General features: G+C 22.3%; 1 protein-coding gene across 2 annotated transcripts in view; it reads right to left on the bottom strand.

The window, feature by feature from the left end:
- Window positions 1–1,176: 1,176 nt before the first annotated feature.
- LOC117174213 overlaps window positions 1,177–20,016 on the bottom strand; it is a 43,986-nt gene continuing 25,146 nt past the window's right edge. Inside the window, exons 6-8 of one of the 2 annotated variants that reach the window (XM_033363079.1) lie at window positions 9,352–9,603; window positions 5,893–6,139; window positions 1,177–1,797 (exon numbers count right to left, since the gene is read on the bottom strand). In XM_033363079.1, the coding sequence (XP_033218970.1) occupies window positions 1,676–1,797; window positions 5,893–6,139; window positions 9,352–9,603 (621 nt within the window). In that variant the 3' untranslated portion in view covers window positions 1,177–1,675. Of the gene's footprint in view, window positions 1,798–5,892; window positions 6,140–9,351; window positions 9,610–20,016 lie in introns of both variants that reach the window. The other variant, XM_033363078.1, reaches the window with a different exon arrangement.

Genomic DNA, 20,016 nt, shown 5'->3' on the forward strand with positions numbered 1-20,016 from the left:
TGTTGAGTTTTCTAGCTATTAAGTCGAAGATTTTTGAAAACCTTCAACTTTTAAACCTAAAAAGAAGGATTTTCAAAAGAAAAAGTGAATTTTCAACCAAGAAATATTAATTTTTAACCAAATAATTAAATTTTTAAGCAAAAGCAATGCATTTCGAACAAAGATTGGAATTTTTAACCAAATAGTATAATTTTTAAAACAATAGATGAATCTTTTGGAAGACAATTGATTTTCCAACCAAAGAAGACTAATTAAAAAAAATTAATTTTCGATCAAATATTAAACAAATTTAAAAAAAAATAGTTAAATTTTCAACCAGAGAGTGAAAAACTGTCGAATTCAACCAAAGAAGGCGAGTTTTCAATAAAGAATTTAACATTGAGCCAAAAAGATAATTTTTTAACTTACAAGATTAATTTTCTGCCTAAAACTTTCTTTTTAACAAAGTAGTTCCAATATCAAACTAGTTAAATTTTTTATCGAAAATGATGTTAATTTTAAATAAAAATAAATTATATAAAAAATTATGCACGATTTAATCAAAATAACATAAATTTTCAGTTTAAAAAACAAAATAATTTTTCACCAAAAAAGAAAGGAAATTTTTAATAAAATAGTTAAATTTCCAACAAAAAAAATGATTTTTTATCAAAAGAAAAAACGTCTTCTATTAAATACTTCATGTTTCAACCAAAGAAATGAATTTCTAATTAAAATTATGAATCTATAACAACGAAACTTAATTTTCATCAAAATAAGAATTATGAAACATAAAAGATTAACAATCGAAGAAAAATATAGTTTTCTACAAAAAAAAAGTTCACAAAATATGTGAAATTTTCAATTGAAGGAAATATTTAAAAAAAAACAGATAAATTTTCATCTAAAACGATTAATCTTCAACTAGAATAGTTGAATTTTATACCAAAAAGATGAATTTTCAACAATAAAGATTAATAATTTTCTACAAAAAAAGGCGAATTTTCCTTAAAGTACATAAATTTTTAAACAGATAGTTTTATTTTAAAATGAATACAATATTAATTTTCAACCAAATTTTCCACGAAAAATAGAATATTTAAATTTTCAGTTAAAAATCCAATTCTTAACCAAGAAAAAACTCGAAATTCACGTGAATACAATTGATTAAAAAAAGAAATAATTTTAATAAATACAATTTTTTAAAAGTGAGTTCTCAGTTTATTCAATAAAAAACACGGCACCACTTTTCTGCCGTTAAACATCGACGGCACATCATTTCCATTTTTCAAAACCATTCCCAAGTGGCATGCCTCAACTTACTATTGCCTCAAATTTGGAATAAATTTCGCAAATTTTATATTGTCAGGACATTCACGACAAATATTGACAATTCTCTACTGTGTTTCCGATCACTGTAGTTAAAAAAAATATATATCGTAATCAAAAGATTGTTATTTTTGTATATAAAAAAAAAGGTAAATTTCTTGTAAGTATGGTAGTACAATTATTTTAATGAGCAACAATTAATCCCAATTCGAATCAGGCCTTCAATTTGTAAAACATACGACCTGTATTTTCTAAAAATATACGATAGATTAATAAAGTAGTAAAACAATGTTACAACAACAAAAAAAAAAGAAAAAAAAGAGACACTTATTTATTATTTATCTTAGTTTTCTTATCTATCTTATTTTTAAGGCGACTCGAAAGACATTAGATTTACCGTTCGTCGAATGGTTGGCGTTTTCACTAATCCACTCGATTTGTTCCGTTTGTGATTAGATTGTGCTCCGGCAGCCAGTGAGCATTCTTCCACTAAATTGATTAAAATATTTTTTTCATAATTTCATTTAATTATGAATTACTTAATTTACTAGCTCAGGGTGGCCACTCAAACTTAAAATAAAATGTTTAAAAAAAAAAGAGATTTTTAAGCGTTTATAATAATTGTTTAATACTAATTTTCTTTATTGTGTAATCTATTTATGTAGGTAGCATATTTGAAAGATTTCAGGACGAAATTTCAACAAAAAAATGTTTATTTCTATCCAAAAACAGTTGCATTTTCAACCAAATAATGGAAATTTCGAGATAAAAATACACATTTTTTAAAAGATAGTTGAATTTTCCGCCCAATAATTAAATCATCAACCAAGCAATTGTATTTACAACCGAATACTTCAAATATTTTAGAAAACATTTAGCTTTTAAGCCCGGAAAATATTAATTTTTTATCATAAAAGACCAATTTTTTTTTTCAAGTTCATTTTCAACCAAAAAAGATTAATTTCGAACCAAGCAGTTAAACTTTCATGCAAAAGAGACGAATTTAAAAAAAAAAACTTGAATTTTTAAGCCAGAAAAACGAATCTTTGAGAATACGCTTAAATTTTCAATTAAAAAATATGACTTTTTTACAAACAGATCAATTTTCTACCAAATATACGAATTTTTATAACATAAGAATTAATTTTCAACCCAGAAAGATGAATTTTTAACCAAATAGTAGAATTTTTAAATCAAAAGATGAATCTTTTGGAGAACAGTTAAATTTTCAATAAAAAATTACTTTTCTGCCAAAAAATGAATTTTCAACCAAAAAGGTTCATTTTCTAAAAAATATGAATTTCAAACAAAAACTTTTAATTTTCAAACAAAAAGATACATTTTTTACTTTTCTACTAATAGATTAATTTCAACAACCACAATAAAAAAAGGTTACTTTTCTAGAAAGATATTAATTTTTACCCCAGAAGGAAAAAATTTAAATTAAGATTGTTACGTTTTTGACTAAAAAGATCAATTTTCCACCAAGAACATTAATTTTGTACCAAAAACGAAAAATTTTTCTAACAGAAAAATTAGTTTTAAAACGAGAAAAATAAATTGTTAATCAAATAATTGAACTTTTAAACAAAAGAGACGAATTTTTAACAAAAAACTTTGAATTTTCAACAGCAAAAAATTACTTTTCTACCGAAAGATGAATTTAAACAAAAAACGGTTACTTTTCTATCATAAGATCAATTTTCAACCCAAAATAACGAATTGTCAACAAAATAGTTAAATTTGTAACCAGAAAGTTAAATTTTTAACCAAGAATATTAATTTTCTACTACAAAAAAAAACTAATTTTTAAAACAGAAAAAAATAGTTTTCAACCAAGAAAGCTTTTCTTTCTACTAAAAGATGATTTTAAAAAAAAGGTTACTTTTCTAGCAAAATATCAATTTTCAACTCAAAATGACGAATTTTCAGAAGAAAAAAAAGTTAAATTTTTGATTAACAAGATCAATTTTCCACCAAGAATCTTAATTTTTCACAAAAAACGAGGAACTTTTATAACAGAAAAATTAATTTTGAACTACAAAAATAAATTTTGAATCAAATAATTGAACCTGTAAACAAAAAAGACGAATTTTTAACAAAAAATTTTAATTTTCAACAAAAAAAAAATTACTTTTCTACTCAAAAATGAATTTAAATAAAAAAAGGTTATTTTTCTAACAGAAAATATGAATTTTAAACCAAAAAGTTGCATTTCTAACACGCAAAAAAATGAATCTTTTAGAAGAGATTGGAATTTTCAACAAAGAAAAATGAAAACAGTTAAATTTTCAATACAAAAAAATTACTTTTCTGCCAAAAGATGAATTTTCAACCAATAAAGATTAATTCTTTTACCACAAATGAATTTAAAACAAAAACTTTTAATTTTCTGACAAAAGATCAATTTTAAACCCGAAAAGACGAATTTCCCACAAAATAATTAAATTTTTAAATGAAAAAAATAAATTTTCAACCAAATAATATTTCTTTTCCACTAAAAGATGAATTTTTATCAAAAAAAAAAATTACTTTTTGTCAAGAGAGAAATTATCAACCCAAAATTACTAATTTTCAAAAAAAGAGTTAAATTTTGGGCTAAGCAGATCAACTTTTCAAGAAGAATATTAATTTTCTACCAAAAAAGACGAATTTTTATAACAGAAAAAGTAGATTTGAAACAAGAAAAATGAATTTTTAATCAAATAATTGAACATTTAAGCAAGAGATGAATTTTCAACAAAAAATTTTTATTTTCAATCAAAAAGGGTTACTTTTCTATAAAAAAAATAACTTTGAACTCAAAATAACGAATTTTCAACAAAATAGTTACATTTTTAAACCAAAAAGGTAAATTTTCCATCAAGCATATTAATTTTCTAAAAAAAAAAAAAAAAAAAAAACGAATTTCTAAGACTAAAAAATTAATTTTTAATAAAATAATTGGAACTATTTAATAGAAGAGACGAATTTTCAATAAACAAAGAAATTAGTTTTCTACCAATAGATGAATTTCAACAAAAAAAGCTTACTTTTCTAACAGAAAAAATAAATTTTAAACTAAATAGTTGAACTTTCAAGACAAGATACGAATTCTGAACAACAAATTTGAATTTTCAACAAAGAAAGATGAACTTTTTACTAAAAAATATGACTTTACTACCAAAAGATGAATGGAAAAAAAAACTTTCAAAAACTGGTTGAGTTTTCTGGCTAAAAAGTCGAATGTTTTAGAAAACATTTAACTTTTCAACCCAAAATAACGAACTTTCAAGAAAAAAGTGAATTTTCAATCAAAAACATTAATTTTCTACAATAAAAGATGAATTTTTTTTTAAAGTTCATTTTCAACTAAGACAGGTGAATTTCGAACCAAGTTATTGAAATTTCGTGCAAAAGAGACGAATATTCAACAAAAAATTTGAATTTTCAACCAAAGAGTAGAACTTTCACCCCAAATAGTGAATATTTTGAAAGAAAATTGAATTTTCAAACCAAAAATATTAGTTTTCCACCAAAAGATCAATTATCAACCGAAAAAGATGAATTTTCAACAAAATCGTTTAATTTTTAAGCAAAAAGATCAATTTGTTTACCAAGAATATTAATTTTTCGCCGAAAAGACGAATTTTTACCACAAAAAAGTTAATTTTTAACCAAGAATAATTCATTTTCAACCAAATAGTTGATTTTTCAAGACAAAAAAAGATGAATCTTTCAGAAGACAGTTGAACTTCCAATAAAAAAAGGAAACTTTCAACAACTAATTGAGTTTTCTGGCTAAAAAGTCGATTTTTTAAAGAAAAAATTTACCTTTTAGAGCCGAAAAGGCGAAAGATGATTGTCAATTAAAAAAGATTACTTTTCGATCTAAAAATGAATTTTCAACCGAAATATCGGATTTTTGAACAAAAAGGAATTAACTTTGACCAAAACCAGTTTCATTTTCAACCAAATAATTAAATTAAAATTGAATTTTCAATCCAAAAGGATAGACTACTTTCAATCCAAAAAGATGAATATTTTAGAAAACAGTTGAATTTGCGACCAAAAGAGGTAAATTTTTATCAAAAAAGTATAATTTTCAACAAAATTATTAATTTTTCAAACCCACTAGAATTGCTGACCAAAATCGATTCACTCTGAACCAAAAATATAAAAGTAGACTTTTCAATTGAAAATAATTAACTTCGAACTAAAAATAGTTTGATTTTCTTATTGGAATCAATTAATTTAATAATTATTAATTATAATAGTTAATAATTCGATAAATTTATTTGACCTATGTAATCATTAAGATAAATATCTAAAAAAAAAGTTTTCGTCCTCAAATATAAAAGAAACTTTATTATTTAAACGATCCATCAACAAAAGCTTTAAATTCTTAAATATGCATAAAAATATTTATAAAACGAACATTTATTTTTCAACAAAATATAAATTTAAACATCTTTAATCCAAGTTTATAACTCAAAATTTAAGTTCTTCTCGGTGCTAAAAATTGCCCGTTAATTTCCGGGTTTTTTTTTCGGTCAACGGCCACCCTGTCATTACTATTTTTAATAATTAATATTTTTTACTCACTATGACAACTCATGCTCCTCTTAATGGATTTTCTCTTGTTCGGTGTCTCATTCGGTTTTGGGCTCCGTCTTGGACTGACTTTTGGACTTGCTGGGTTCATAGAATATTCCCGCTTTATCCTTTTCAGTACTTCTTTCGGTGTTTCATTTTCTTTCTCCACGGGCAAATCGTTCAAAGGAATCAGTTCACTTCTCCTCGATTTTGTTAACTTAGACTCTTTCAACGACTGATTCAGTTCGTTTGAATCCTTAAAAATGTCAGTTAAAATCAGTGACTTCAAAATGAAAATTAACTGATTTTTTGGCCGGGAATTTTACAAATTTTCAGAAGAAAAATTTATCTAATCACTTGAAACAAAGAGGGCTTCGACAGACTAATGTACTTGAAAAAATGTATAAAGTGTAATAAATAAATATATGATGATATATAAATTAAATTATATTTTACAAAAATTGTTTAGAAAAGGAGAAAATTATCAATTTTAATATCACAAACCTCACAGCCTAAAATTCTCTAAAACTACGAAAGTTCTAGTTGCATTTTCTTCGAAAAAATATAAATTTTCAACAAAAAATTGAATATTAAAATTTACAGTTAAAAAAAATAGATTTTCAGAAAAAAAAATAACTTTTAATGCTTCATTTTTCAAGGAAAGAAATTAATTTTAAACCAAAAAAGATATATTTAAAATAAAAAATTAAAGGGTCAAGTTTTCAGAAAATAAAATTTATATTAAAATAAATTTATAATAAAAAATTATAATATGCTACAAAAAAATACGTATCTTCAACAAATAACATGGAATTTCAACCATATAGTTGAATTTTAAACTAAAAAAGATTTTCAATATAAAATTTTTGTTTAAAAATCAGTTCAATTATTAACGAAAGAAATTAATTTACAAGCAAAAAGATAAACTGAAATAAAAAATGTAAGTTTTAAACAAAATAGTTAAACTTTTAACGAAAGAAATGAATTTTCAACTAAAAGGATACATTTTAATTTGAAAATGAAATAATAAAACTTTCAGTTAAAAAAATTAATTTTCAACTAAAGAATTATTTTAAAATCAAGAATAATAATAGCCTACCAAAAAATACGAATTTTCGACGAGAAACATGAAATTTTAACCATACAGTTGAATTTTCAAATAAAAAAAAACTAATTTCAACCGAAAATGGAATAGCTAAATTGCCAATAAATTTTTTTTCAAGAACAACAAGAATAATAATCTTCTACAAAAAAAACCACGTATAATGATGTTAAACTAAAAAAGATACAGTTTTAAGCTAAAGAAAGACAAATTAAAAAAAGTTACATTTCTAACCAAAGAAATTACTTTTCAACAAACCAAAATTAATTTTCTACTAAAAAATAAGAATTTTCGATAAAATACAGAAATTCTGATTGAATTTTCTACTAAAAAATATCAATTTTTACCAAATAAAAATCGTCAAACATTTACAATTAAAGAGATGAACTTTCAACTAAAATTATGAATCTTCAGCTAAAAAAAAATCTTTTAACAACTTAGTTTAAATTTCAATAAAAACATATTGACGGATATGCAACAAAATAATTGAATTCTTAACCAAAAGAGATTATTAATTTTGAACCAAACTTTTCAATAAAATAGAAGAATATTTACTAAAAACATTAATTTTCAACCAGGAAGAGAAATTTTCTACCAAAAAAAAGACGAATTTTTTACATAATACATGAATTTTTAATAAAATTGTTGAATTTTACAGCAAAAAGATAAATTCATAACAAAATACATCAATTTTCAACTAAATAGTTGACATTTCTACTAATAAAAAAATACATTTTCAATAAAAAATGAAATAGTTAAATTATCAGTTTAAAAAATTCATTTTCACCCAAAGAAAAAACGAATTTTCAACAAAATAATTTTATTTTCAACCAAATACATAAATTTTCAACTAAAACGATGAATCTTAACCCAAAAAAAAAATTTTTAATAAAACAGTTGAATCCTCGACCAAAACAAATTAATAATTTTTAATCAAACAGTTGCATTTTTAACAAAAAAAAAAAAAGATTTTCAAGAAAAAAGATATTAACTTTTAACAAAAAAGTTAATTTTCAACCAAAAATGTTAAATTTTCAATAAAATAGATGAATTGGTACTAAACAAAAACCCTTAATTTTCAAGCAGGAAGAGAAGACTTCTAACAAAAAACGAATTTTCCAAACTAAACAAATGAATTTGTAACCAAACAGTTGAATTTTCAACCGAGATTACTTTTTTACCGACAACGATGAATTTTTCATAAAATATATAAATTTTCGACTAATTTAGTTAAATTTTCTATTAAAAAGTATACATTTTCAGTAAAAAATGGCATAGTTAAATTATCAATTAAAAAATTGATCTCCACCCAAAGAAAAAACGATTTTTCAACAAAATAGTTTTATTTTCAACCAAATACATCAATTTTTAAGCAAAAATTGTGAATCTAAACCCCAAAATTTAATTTTTAACAAAACAGTGGATTCCTCAACCGAAACAAATTATTAATTTTCAATCAAAAAGTTGCATTTTTAACCAAAAAATAAGCTTTTCAAGAAAAAAGATAGTAACTTTAAAAAAAAAAAGTTAATTTTCAACCAAAAATGCTAAATTTTCAATAAAATAGATCAATTTTTACTAAAAACATTCATGTTTAATCAGAATGAGAAATCATCTACAAAAAAAAGATGCATTTTTAATAAGACATGAATTTCGCACCGAAAAAGAAAGTAAATTTTTTAATAAAAATGAAATAGTTAAATTTTCAGTTAAAAAAATTAATTTTTAACCAAACAGATACGAATTTTAAATCAAAAAATATTAATTTTTGACCAAGAAACCTCAATTTTAAACTTAAAATTTAAATTTTTTACCAAAACTGATAAATTTTCACCAAAAGGGTGGAATTTCTCAAGACTTTTAACGCCGAAAATATTTGAAAAAAAGTAATTTTCAAACAAGAAAGCTGAAGTTTCAACCAAATAGTTGTATTTTCAACAAACAAACAAATATTTTTTTATCAAAAAAGTAGAATTTTTTTTTTTTAAATTTACTTTCAATTCCGAAAGGATAAGTTTACAACAAAAAAGTTAATTTTTAATCAAGAAAGATAACTTTTCTCACGATAAACATGAGTTTTCTATCCAAAATAAGAATGTTGAAAAAGCAATTGAATTTTCGACAATCTAATCAATTTAACTTCTCAACAAAATAGTTCAATTTTCAATGAAAAAATTAAATGTTCAACTAAATAGTTTTCCTAAATTCAACTCTTAAAAATTTTATTTTTAAGAGTTCCAATTTTTTAATTTCATTGTGAAAAATGGTTACAAACTGGAAATAAAAAATATAATACTAAATAAAAAATAAAATAAATAATAATAAATATAATAAAATATTTAGTTTTGTAATTTAATTCAAATTACCTTATAGTTCACGTCTGCCGGATTAAGAATATTTCCAGTGCTGCGATGCTTCCTTGAATTTGTAATCTTTACTGGATTTTTTTGCGCTTCCAACAAATCAGTGAGATTTTCTGAATTTGAATTCTCCCGTGTTTCATCGCCATTTACTTGTATGCCGTTTAGCTTTGACGTATCAGCATTTGATGCAGAAATATCGAGTTTTCCCAGTGCAGATTTTCCTTCAGAGTTTCTGTTTTCCTTCACTTGCATCTTCTGAAACTTTTTTCCGGTTAATGATCATTTTAATTGGACAGAAATTTTAATGAGTGTAAAAAATGTATATTTAGGAGTCATCTATAAATTATGTAAGAGTTTTTACAAAAAAAAAATAAATAAATAGAAAAATAGTAAATGCAAATATATTACAACTTCGAGGAAATTGCAGCCGAAATTCAATCTGCTCAAGTAAAATTATTGTATTTTCAATAAAATAGATGAATTTTGAACCAAACAAATGAATTTTCAACCAGAAGAAATATTCAAGAAAATAAATTAATTTCAAACCAAAAAGAGGGATTTTCAATTTAAAAACAGTAAAATTTTCAACAACAAAGTTAATTTCCAATTGAATTACAGAATTTAAAAAAAAAATAATTTTTCTATTTGTTCCACTTGAAAAAATAAATTTTCTGTTGGAATACATTTTTTAATCATAAAATACAAACTTTTAATAAAATAAATCAATTCTCAATCGAAACAGTTTCATCTTCAAAACAAAAAGAGAAATTTTTAATAAAAGAGTTAAATTTTCAACTCAAAATAATGAATGTTTACAACAAAAAGTTAGTTTTAAGTTGAATTAGTGAATTTTAAAGCAAAAAGTTTTTAAAAAATTTCTTTAAACTTTTTAAGGAAAACAAATTTTGTTAAAATAAATTTTTTAACAAAAAAACGAAATTTTAACAAAATACACGAATTATCAAAAAAAGATTTTAATTTCCAATCAATTAAATAAGTTTTTAACGCGAAGCTATGAATATTTTTAACAAAAAAGTTCATTTCCAATTGAACTGTAGAATTTTAAAAAAAAATCATTTTTCTATTTGTTAAACTTAAAAAGATAAATTTTACAGTTTAATCTTCAAAACAAAAAGTTAATTTTTAATTGGATTGTTGAATTTTAAAGCAAAAAAATGTTGTTTTTTAATGTTCAACGAAAATAATTTTTTGTTAAAGTAAATTTTTTGACCAAAAAATACGAAATTTTAACAAAATACACGAATTATCAAAAAAATATTTTTATTTTCAATCAATGAAATAAGTTTTCAAATCAAAATAATGAATATTTTAACAAAAAAGTTACTTTTCAATCAAATAGTCGAATTTTAAAGTAAAAAAACGAATTTTCTTTTTTAAAAAATCGTCAACTAAAAAAGATAAATTTTTCATAAAAAATAGAATAGTTACATATTCAGTGAAAATATATTTTTAGACAAAGAATACGAAATTTGAACAAAATATATGAATTATAAAAAAATATTTTAATTTTTAATCAATTAAATAAGTTTTCAACTCGAAATAATGTATATTTTTAACAAAAAAGTGAATTGCCAATTAAATTGTAGAATTTTAAAGCAAAAAAAAACGAATTTCCTTTTTAAAAAAATCTTCTAAAAAAGATATACTTTTCATAAAAAATACAATTATATAGAAAATGACAAAAATAGAAAACATAGAATAGAATAGAGTTAAATAGAAATAGAAATAAATAGAAACAAATAGAAAAAATTTAAGTTTCAAACCAAACGAAGAATTTTTAATCAAAGAGTTAAATTTTCAACTCGAAATAATGAATATTTTCAACAAAAAAATTAATTTCCAATTGAATCGTTGAATTCTAAAGCAAAAACAAACAACTAATTTTCTTTTTTTTTTTAACTTTTTAACTGAAAACGATAAATTTTCTATTAAAATAAATTTTTAAACCAAAAAATAAGAACTTTGAATAAATACGAACATAAATTGTCAACAAAATAGATTCATTTTCAAACCATTAAATAAGTTTTTAACTAAAATGATCAATTTTCAACAAAACAAAAATGAATGTTATGAATTTTTACCCTAAAAGTTAAATTTTCAACTTAAAAATGGTATTTTACATCAAGAACATTAATTTTAAACAAAATACATGAATTTTCATCCAGGTAATTAATTTTTTAAATAAAAAAGGTCAGTTCTGATTCATCAATTAAATAATTAAATTGTCTGTTCAAAAAAAAAATTTTTTTAATAGTTAAGTTTTTCAAACCGAAAACATGAATATTTTTAACAAAAAAGAAAATTTTCAACTAAATTGTTAAATTTTAAAGCCAAGAAAAAATGAATTTGCTATAAAATAAAAGAATCTTCAACAAAAAAAGATAAATATAAAAAAATAGTTAAATTTTCAACCTAAGACACAAATATATAACTCAAACTATAAATCTTCTAACCAAAAAAGGAATTTTTTACCAACTAAAAATGAAATGGTTATATTTTCAGTTAACAACAATTAATTTTTGAGAAAACAATTTTTTTTACAAAATAGTTCAATTTTGAACCAAACAAATGAACTTGGAACCAAGAAGGTTAATTTTTCTACCACAAAAGACGAATTTTAAACTAAATAAGACAAATTCTAAACTAAAAATGGAATCGTTACATTTTCAGTTTAAGAAATTAATTTTCAACAACAACAAAAATGACTTTTTAATTAAAATTATAAATAATCAGAAAAAAAATATATCAAAGAAAGATGTAATAGTTGATATTTCAACCAACTTTTAAAACAACTTAAAATAAAAAACGGTTGAATTCAACCAAAAAGGAGGAAATTTTCGACAGAATGGTTAAATCCCCAATGATAAAAAAGCAAAGTTCAATCAGTTTCATTTTTAACGAAAAAAAATAAAAATCTTTTCAACAGAATTATTGAATTTTTAACAACGAAAAAATGAGTTTTTTATCCAAATAATAAATTTGTGAAACACGGAAGATTAATTCTTTACAAAAAACAAAAATATAAAATAAAAAAATTAGAAAATTCTACGTTTGTAAGACTCAATACTTGTTAATGACACATTTTTCTCTCGATTGAAATAAGTAGAGTTTAGAAAAATAAAAGTGACTTATAAAAATTAAATATAATTCCAGAGAATTTAAAGGAATTCAGGGTAAATTCCAAAAATAAAATGGAAATCAATTCAAATCTTTGAAACCCTACTAATTTCCAACTAAAAAGGAGAATAATGGCTTCAAAAATTTTAAAGAATTTAAATTAATTGGAATTTTTTAAATCCATTTATTTCAGTAACATTTGAGTAAATTTAGACGAAATTAAGGAAAATGAGAAGAATTCGATGAAATTCATAAAAAAAAATCAAACTGTATTTAAAAAGCAATCAAGTTAATTGAAAAAAATTTTAATATGAAAAAATAAACAACAAAAATCCATTGATTGGAGTAGAATTAAAAGAATTTAAGTGAATTTAAAAAAGTCAAAAGAATTCCAAAGAATTTAATAGAATTCAGATTAAATTTTAGAAAAATTGCAAGTGTGACTAATGACTACAAACAATTCAAAATAATTTTAACAAATGAAAAAAAATCTTGAAAAATCGAAAAATTCTATTTATTTCAGAAAAATTTCAGTGGATTTAAAATAATTTAAGGGAAATGTGAAGAATTCGATGGAATTCATAAAAACATAGATGAATTTTATAAGTATTAAATGAATTGAAAACCCTTCAAAAATATGAAAAAAATTCATTCAAGATGAATTAAACAAAAAAGCTCTTAAATCTATTGAATTTAGTGAAATTAAGTAAATTTCGAAGAATTTAGAAGATTTAAAAATAACTCTGAATAAACTAATAAGAATTCAGGACCAATTTAAAATAAAATCGCAAAAAATATTTGAAAATCTCTCCAAATTTTTGAAACCCTACAAAAACTCTCACTTCTTATAAAACCAGTTAAAAATTTATTTGCAGTTTGTTTTAATAACCTAAAATATTTCAAATTCCTTAAAATTGAAAAAAAAAATTAACTGAATACTTCTTAAATTATAAATTCAATTATTTTCTTTTCAACTAGTTTAAGCATCCCTGGAAAGCTTCAAAATTTTATTTCAAAATCTTGAAAAATCTAGAAGTTGTTTTAAATTGGTTTTAAATTAAAAATTATTTTGGAATTTTTTTCAAAACTTCTAAATATCAAAATGAATTGAATTTTTCTACAATTTTCAGAAAATCCTGTAAATTAAAAAAAAAATTCTTTACAATTTGAATGCATAAATAACAATTGAACGTTTATTATTTATAGGGGAAATTTGAGTATTTTTAAGAGGTATGTAGAAGTTTTGAAATGATTCAAACTTAATATGAAACTTGAAATGATAGCCTAATATAAAACAAAATGTAGATTTTCGCAGATATAAAATAAAGAAAGTAGATTCTTTTCAAGAATTGTGAAAGGCTTCAAAAGAAAAAAAAAATTCTTAAGATTCCTAGGAAAATTAAAAATAACTTTTCATTTTGAAAAATGATTATAGAGAATATATAAAAAGTTTTTCAAAGATTTAAACAAAATTTTCAAAAAATATTCTAGAAGATTTTGAGAAAACTGTCTCAAATTTGCATAATTTTTTTTCTTTCGAAAAAAAAAATTTTGACTTACAAATTACGCATTTTTCAAATAGAACAGTTAAAATTGTAACGTTCAAAGTTTAAAGGCTCTTAGAAATTTTAACGATTCCAGGTTTTCTATTTCAAACAATTCAGTTAAAGATTCTTTACTTTTAAATATTTGGTTTCAATTTACTTGTCTTGAATAAAAATTAAAATATTGCTAAATATTCAATAATTAATCCTTTCTTAATTAAAAATTTCAAATAGAATGGGTTAAAAATGGAATATTTTAGACTGAAACAATATTTTTAATTTAATAAAATCCTTTAATTAAGAATATATTATTATGAAGTTATTTTGAAGTTGAAAAGCTTAAAAATAAAAATTTTAAACGTAAAAAATTTTTAAGTTAAATTAATTTTGAGCTAGTAAGCTAAGTAATAGCATAATTGAAAAACATAACAATTCAACTTATTATTTAAAAAATTTTCAAATCAAATGTGGACAGATTTTTCTTTTACAAATTTGTAAAATTCCGGTTTTTCCCGGTCTCAAAAAATTCCCGGTTTCCCAGTTTTCCCTGTCCAGCGGCCACCCTGTTAAAAATCTAAATTAGAAAATTTGTAAAGTGAAACATTTTCGAATTGCGCATTCTAAAATAAATGATATCATAATTGAAAAAGATAAAAATTAAACTAATTATTTAAAACCCGGTTAAAATCAAAGCTAAGAAGATTTTTTTTCTTCTAAAACTATGTAAAATTTCCGGTAAAAAAAATTCATAGTCATTTCCCGGTTTGATGAAATTCCCGGTCCAGCGGCCACCCTGGAAAACTAGAATTCAAAAAATCGCAAATTGAAGTTTAAAAATGGTTTCATTCAACAATTTCTCCAGAAATATAAATCCACGTTATAATTTTCAATGCTCCAAAACGAAGAATCAATCATTGAATTTAAAAATATTCAAAATTATACCATTTTAAAGAATTTTAAATTCTAATTCCAGCTCAAAATTGGTTAAAAAGTGAAAATCCCCTGTTCCAATTCATTTTTTTTCTCTCTAAAATATCCCCTTTCAACTTAGAATTCATTCTATTAAAAAAATCCCTGTTCCAGCTTGGAATTTATTTACATTTTAACAATCCCTTTTCCAAGAAAAAATATAATTCTTTGGTAAAATGTCCTGTTCCAATTCTAAATTTTGTTCCTTTTCGAAAATTTCCCGCATTAGCTCTAAATTTGTTAAAACTTAAAAATTACCGGTTCCAAGTCAGAATTATTATTATTCTGGACAAATTTCAGTTCCAACAACAAATTTTGTAAAAGATTGAAAATTCTCTGTTTAAATTAAAAGTTAAGTTATTGATGTTTTAAATAATTTTTCACAACTTCTAAATATCTTTTAAAATTATTCGAATTTCAAATAATTTGTCATAATAAAAAAATCATTTTCAATCTTCCTAGCAATCTTAAAATATGTTATAATTCTTTTAAAGCCTGTTAATATTCTTAAATTCCAAAAATCTTAATTCCAGCTCAGAATTAGTTAAAAATTGAAAATTCCCGGTTTAATTCCGAAATTTTTATCTGAAAAATTCCCCGTTCAAATACCGAATTTTAGTTCTTTTTAAAACTTTTCCATTTTAACTAAATATAAGAATAAGAATTTTGTTTAAAAAATTCAATTTCCCATTGGAAATTGTTATTCTCCTGGATAAATTCCCGTTCCAACTCAAAATTGGTTAAAAATCGAAAATTCCTTGTTCAAATCCGAAATTTTAATACTTTTCGAAAATTTTCCGTTTTAACGAAGAATTATAATTTTTTGTAAAATTGCCTGTTCCAACTCATAATTTAATTTTTTGGTTTGAAAATATCCCGTTTAAACTTAGAACTTAGACTTCATTCTAATAAAAAATTTCCTGTTCCAGCTCGGAATTTAGTTGAATTTTAACATTCACTGTTCCAAAAAAAATTATCATTCTTTTGGATAAATACCAGTTTTAATTCAGAATTGGCTAAAATTGGAAAATTCTCTGCTTCAATTAAAAATCACAATTCTTTGGAAACATTTCCTGTTCCAATTCAGAATTTTTTTCCTTTTCGAAAATGTTCAGGGCTAGCTCGAAATATGTTAAAATCCCTTCAAATTATTTAAATTGATAGAAAATGTAATTTTGAATATTTCTGAGCTTAAAAAAAATTTTTCTTACACTAATTTATTAAATTCCTTGAATTTTATCTGCTCATCGAAAGACCCATTTTTCGACATTTTTTTTTTTTAATTCGGAAAAAAGGAAAAAATAAACCTTTCGATATATTGTATTGTTTGTCGCATATTTAACGCAAAATATATTTTCCACACGATCGGTTGTTGTATAGAATGATGACGAATGTTCAAAATTGACTGGTACTAAAAAGAGATGAATTTTCAAAGGTAAAATAAAAATTAGAATACAAAGTATTTAAATTTCAATAAAAAAAAAAAAACATTTCAGTTGAACTTTCAGCAGGGAAATATAAATTGTAAGCCATTCGTCAATTTTCTATAAAAGCCTGAAAGTTTTAAACGAACATGATAAGTTCTTAATAAAATTTTTCACTTGTGAACCAGTAAATTGCATTTAAATCCAACTAATATGAAATTTTTATTTAAAACAAATGAATTTTTAAAGGGAAAATAAAAATAAGAATAGACAGTATTTAAATTTCCATAACAAAAATAAATTTCAGTTGCAATTTCATCAGGGAAATAAAAATTGTAAACCATTAGTCAATTTTCTATAAAAGCCTGCAAGTTTTATACAAAAAGGAAAAGTATAAAGTTGTTCACTTTTGAACCAATAAATTGCATTTTAATCCAAACCGTGACAAATTGCATGAACAAATTCTTAATTAAATTTAAAATTAAATTAAATTAAAAAATTATTTTCAATAAAAATTGGAATAGTTACATTTTCAGTTCTAAAAATGAATTTTCGGTTAAGAAAATGAATTTTTATATAAAAACTTATTACCGCCAAAGAGATTAATTTTTTTGCACTAAGAAACAAAGATTTTTCACAAAATACATGAAACGACAACCAAATATTTGAATTTCTAAAGAAATTCTCCATCTACTATAAACCTTACCTACAATAAATGTCCATCGAAAAATATAAAATTTTATGTAGAATATAAAAATATTGATTTAAAGTTATTCAATTTTTATTAAGGACATTAATTTTCAATCAAAAAGAAACCGGATGTTTCACAAAATACATGAAATTTCAACAAAAAATTTTAATTTCTTAAAGATTCCTTTAAGAATTAGTCATCAAGAAGGTTAATAATCTACCGCCTAAGACGAATTTTCAACCAAAAAGAATTATTTGTTTGAAATTGTTACATTTTCAACGAAGTAATAGTCCCACCATAATTCTTTCCATTCATTCGATTCCTTTCATCCATGCATTTTTTTATAAATTTCATTCATTCTTATATACTATACGTATATACTGTACGAATGGTAAAAGAATATACTTATTTTTTATTTTATTTATATTCTTCTAATGAATGTTCTCATAAAATATGCTCCTTCTTTTGTTTCTCATAAACTACACATTTCGAATTTCGCGCTCGTTTCACTTACTTCTCTGGATGACCATGGAGGGCGCTTAATGTCAAAAACTTTATTGAAAATTCTAGCATTTTGTTAAAGAGTTATCTATTAAAGTAGAAAAAAAATTTTTTTTTTAAATAAATTAATACATTTGAAAATTTTAAATTTTTATATGGAGCACTGTTTTATTCCGCTTATAAAATATTCCATTGTAACAATATCATGAGATTAAAATGCTCGTATTTCAATATTAATGATTTGCAATGAAAAATTAGTCAAAGAAAAATCAGAGAAATTTGAAAATGTCATGCGAAGAATAAAAATATTGTTAAAAATCATAAATTCCCTTAAATTCTTTTCTTTCTTTTTCTTTTAAATTCTTACAGAATTTAAAAGAATTTAAGGGAATTTATGATTTTTAACAATATTTTTATTCTTCGCATGACATTTTCAAATTTCTCTGATTTTTCTTTGACTAATTTTTCATTGCAAATCATTAATATTGAAATACCAGCATTTTAATCTCATGATATTTTTACAATGGAATATTTTATAAGCGGAATAAAACAGTGCCCCATATAAAAATTTAAAATTTTCAAATGTATTAATTTATTTTAAAAAAAAAATTTTTTTCTACTTTAATAGATAACTCTTTAACAAAATGCTAGAATTTTCAATAAAGTAATTGAATTTTTAACATGATAGTTGCATATACAACCTAAAAAGACAAATTTCCAACGAAAAAGTGTCATAGTTTATATTTTAATAAAAAAATAAATTTCCAACAAATAAAAATTTTTGACTCAAAAATTAAATAAAAGTTTATCTAAATTATTGAACCTTCAAGCCAGAAAACAAATTTTCTTTACAAAAATTCAATTTTCAAACAAAAAATATGATTGTTAAAAAAATATATAAATAATATAAATATAAACAATTATTTTTTACAACAAAGAAAAACGCGAATTTTTAATTTAAAAAAATACAAATCTTAAAAAAATGGAAGATACATTTACTTTTTAAAAATGAATTCTAAACTTTGACCCAAACAGTTAATTTTTCAACTGAAAAAGATCAATTTTCAACAAGATAATTAAACTTTTAACCAACGAGATAACTTCAACTTAAATTATAAATCTTTAACAAACAAAAGTAATTTCTTAACAAAGCGATTCAACAAAATCTTTTAAACAAATTAGTTGAATTATCAAAAATTAAATTTCTTCTATAACAGATGATGTTTTAAATCAGAAAGATAAATTTTCAAAGAAATAGTTGAATTTTCTGTTGAAAAAGATTTTAGTCGAGTTTTCTCGATCAAACTATGATTTTTTTAACAAAAAATCATTTTCTACCAAAAAAATTGAATTTTCAATGCAAGATAAATTTTTAACCAAAAAGGATGACTTTATAACAAAATTGTTGAATTATCTAGCAAAAAGTTGCATTTTTATCAAAAAATATGAAATTTATCTTAATGCAGAAGAATTCTTTATTACAAAAAAAGTTGAGTTTTCATCAAAAAAAGATTCCAGTTAACTCAGTAAATCCAAAAATTGAATTTTTGTAACAAAAAAGTAAGTTTCTACGAAAAAAATTTAATTTTCAATCCAAAAAGACGAATATTTTCAACCAAAAAGGATGAATTTTTAACAAAATAGTTAAATTCTCTACCAAAGAGTTTCATTGTTATAAAAAAAAAGATCAATTTTGTACTAAAACAGATGAATTTTTATTAAAAAACAATTTTTTATAAGTAGTACTTTCAGCCAAAAGATATTTCAGTTCATTTTTCAACGCCAAAATATAAATTTAAAAAAAAAGTAATTTTCTACGAAATAGTTACATTTTTAAGAAAATAGTATAATAGCTTAATTTGTAACCAAACAGTTGCATTTTTATTTTAAAAAAAATTTAATTTCTGTTAAAGCAGGTAAACTTTAAAATAAAAAAAAGAGAAACTTTCAAAAAAAAAAAAAGTTGAATTTTCAACCAAAAAGTTAACGAAAAAAATACAATTTTCTATTAATTAAAATAAATTCTAAGATTCTTATAAATTCTCAGAGAATTTATTTCTCGGTTATATTCTCGGTAATATTCTCATTATCGCTACCGTTCTGAAAGTAATATAACCGGCTCAGAACTATATGCAGAAGCATAGAAACTAAAAAAAGCTGTGTGACCGCTTGATGGCGCTGTATGTATGTTACTGATTACTATTTACTTGGTTGATGCAATTCTTTTAAGCACAAATTTGAAAAAAGACCTCACATTCATATTTTTAAAATGAACAAACTTTTTAAATCTTTTTTTTTCGTTTCTTCGTTTAATTTCTTGTATAATTATACTTCACAAAGAAACCAATGCGAAAATCAAATAAAAATATATAAAGAATAATTCTTTATACTTCATGAATAT

Source organism: Belonocnema kinseyi, chromosome 6 (assembly GCF_010883055.1).
Source record: "Belonocnema kinseyi isolate 2016_QV_RU_SX_M_011 chromosome 6, B_treatae_v1, whole genome shotgun sequence".
Classification (NCBI taxonomy): domain Eukaryota; kingdom Metazoa; phylum Arthropoda; class Insecta; order Hymenoptera; family Cynipidae; genus Belonocnema; species Belonocnema kinseyi.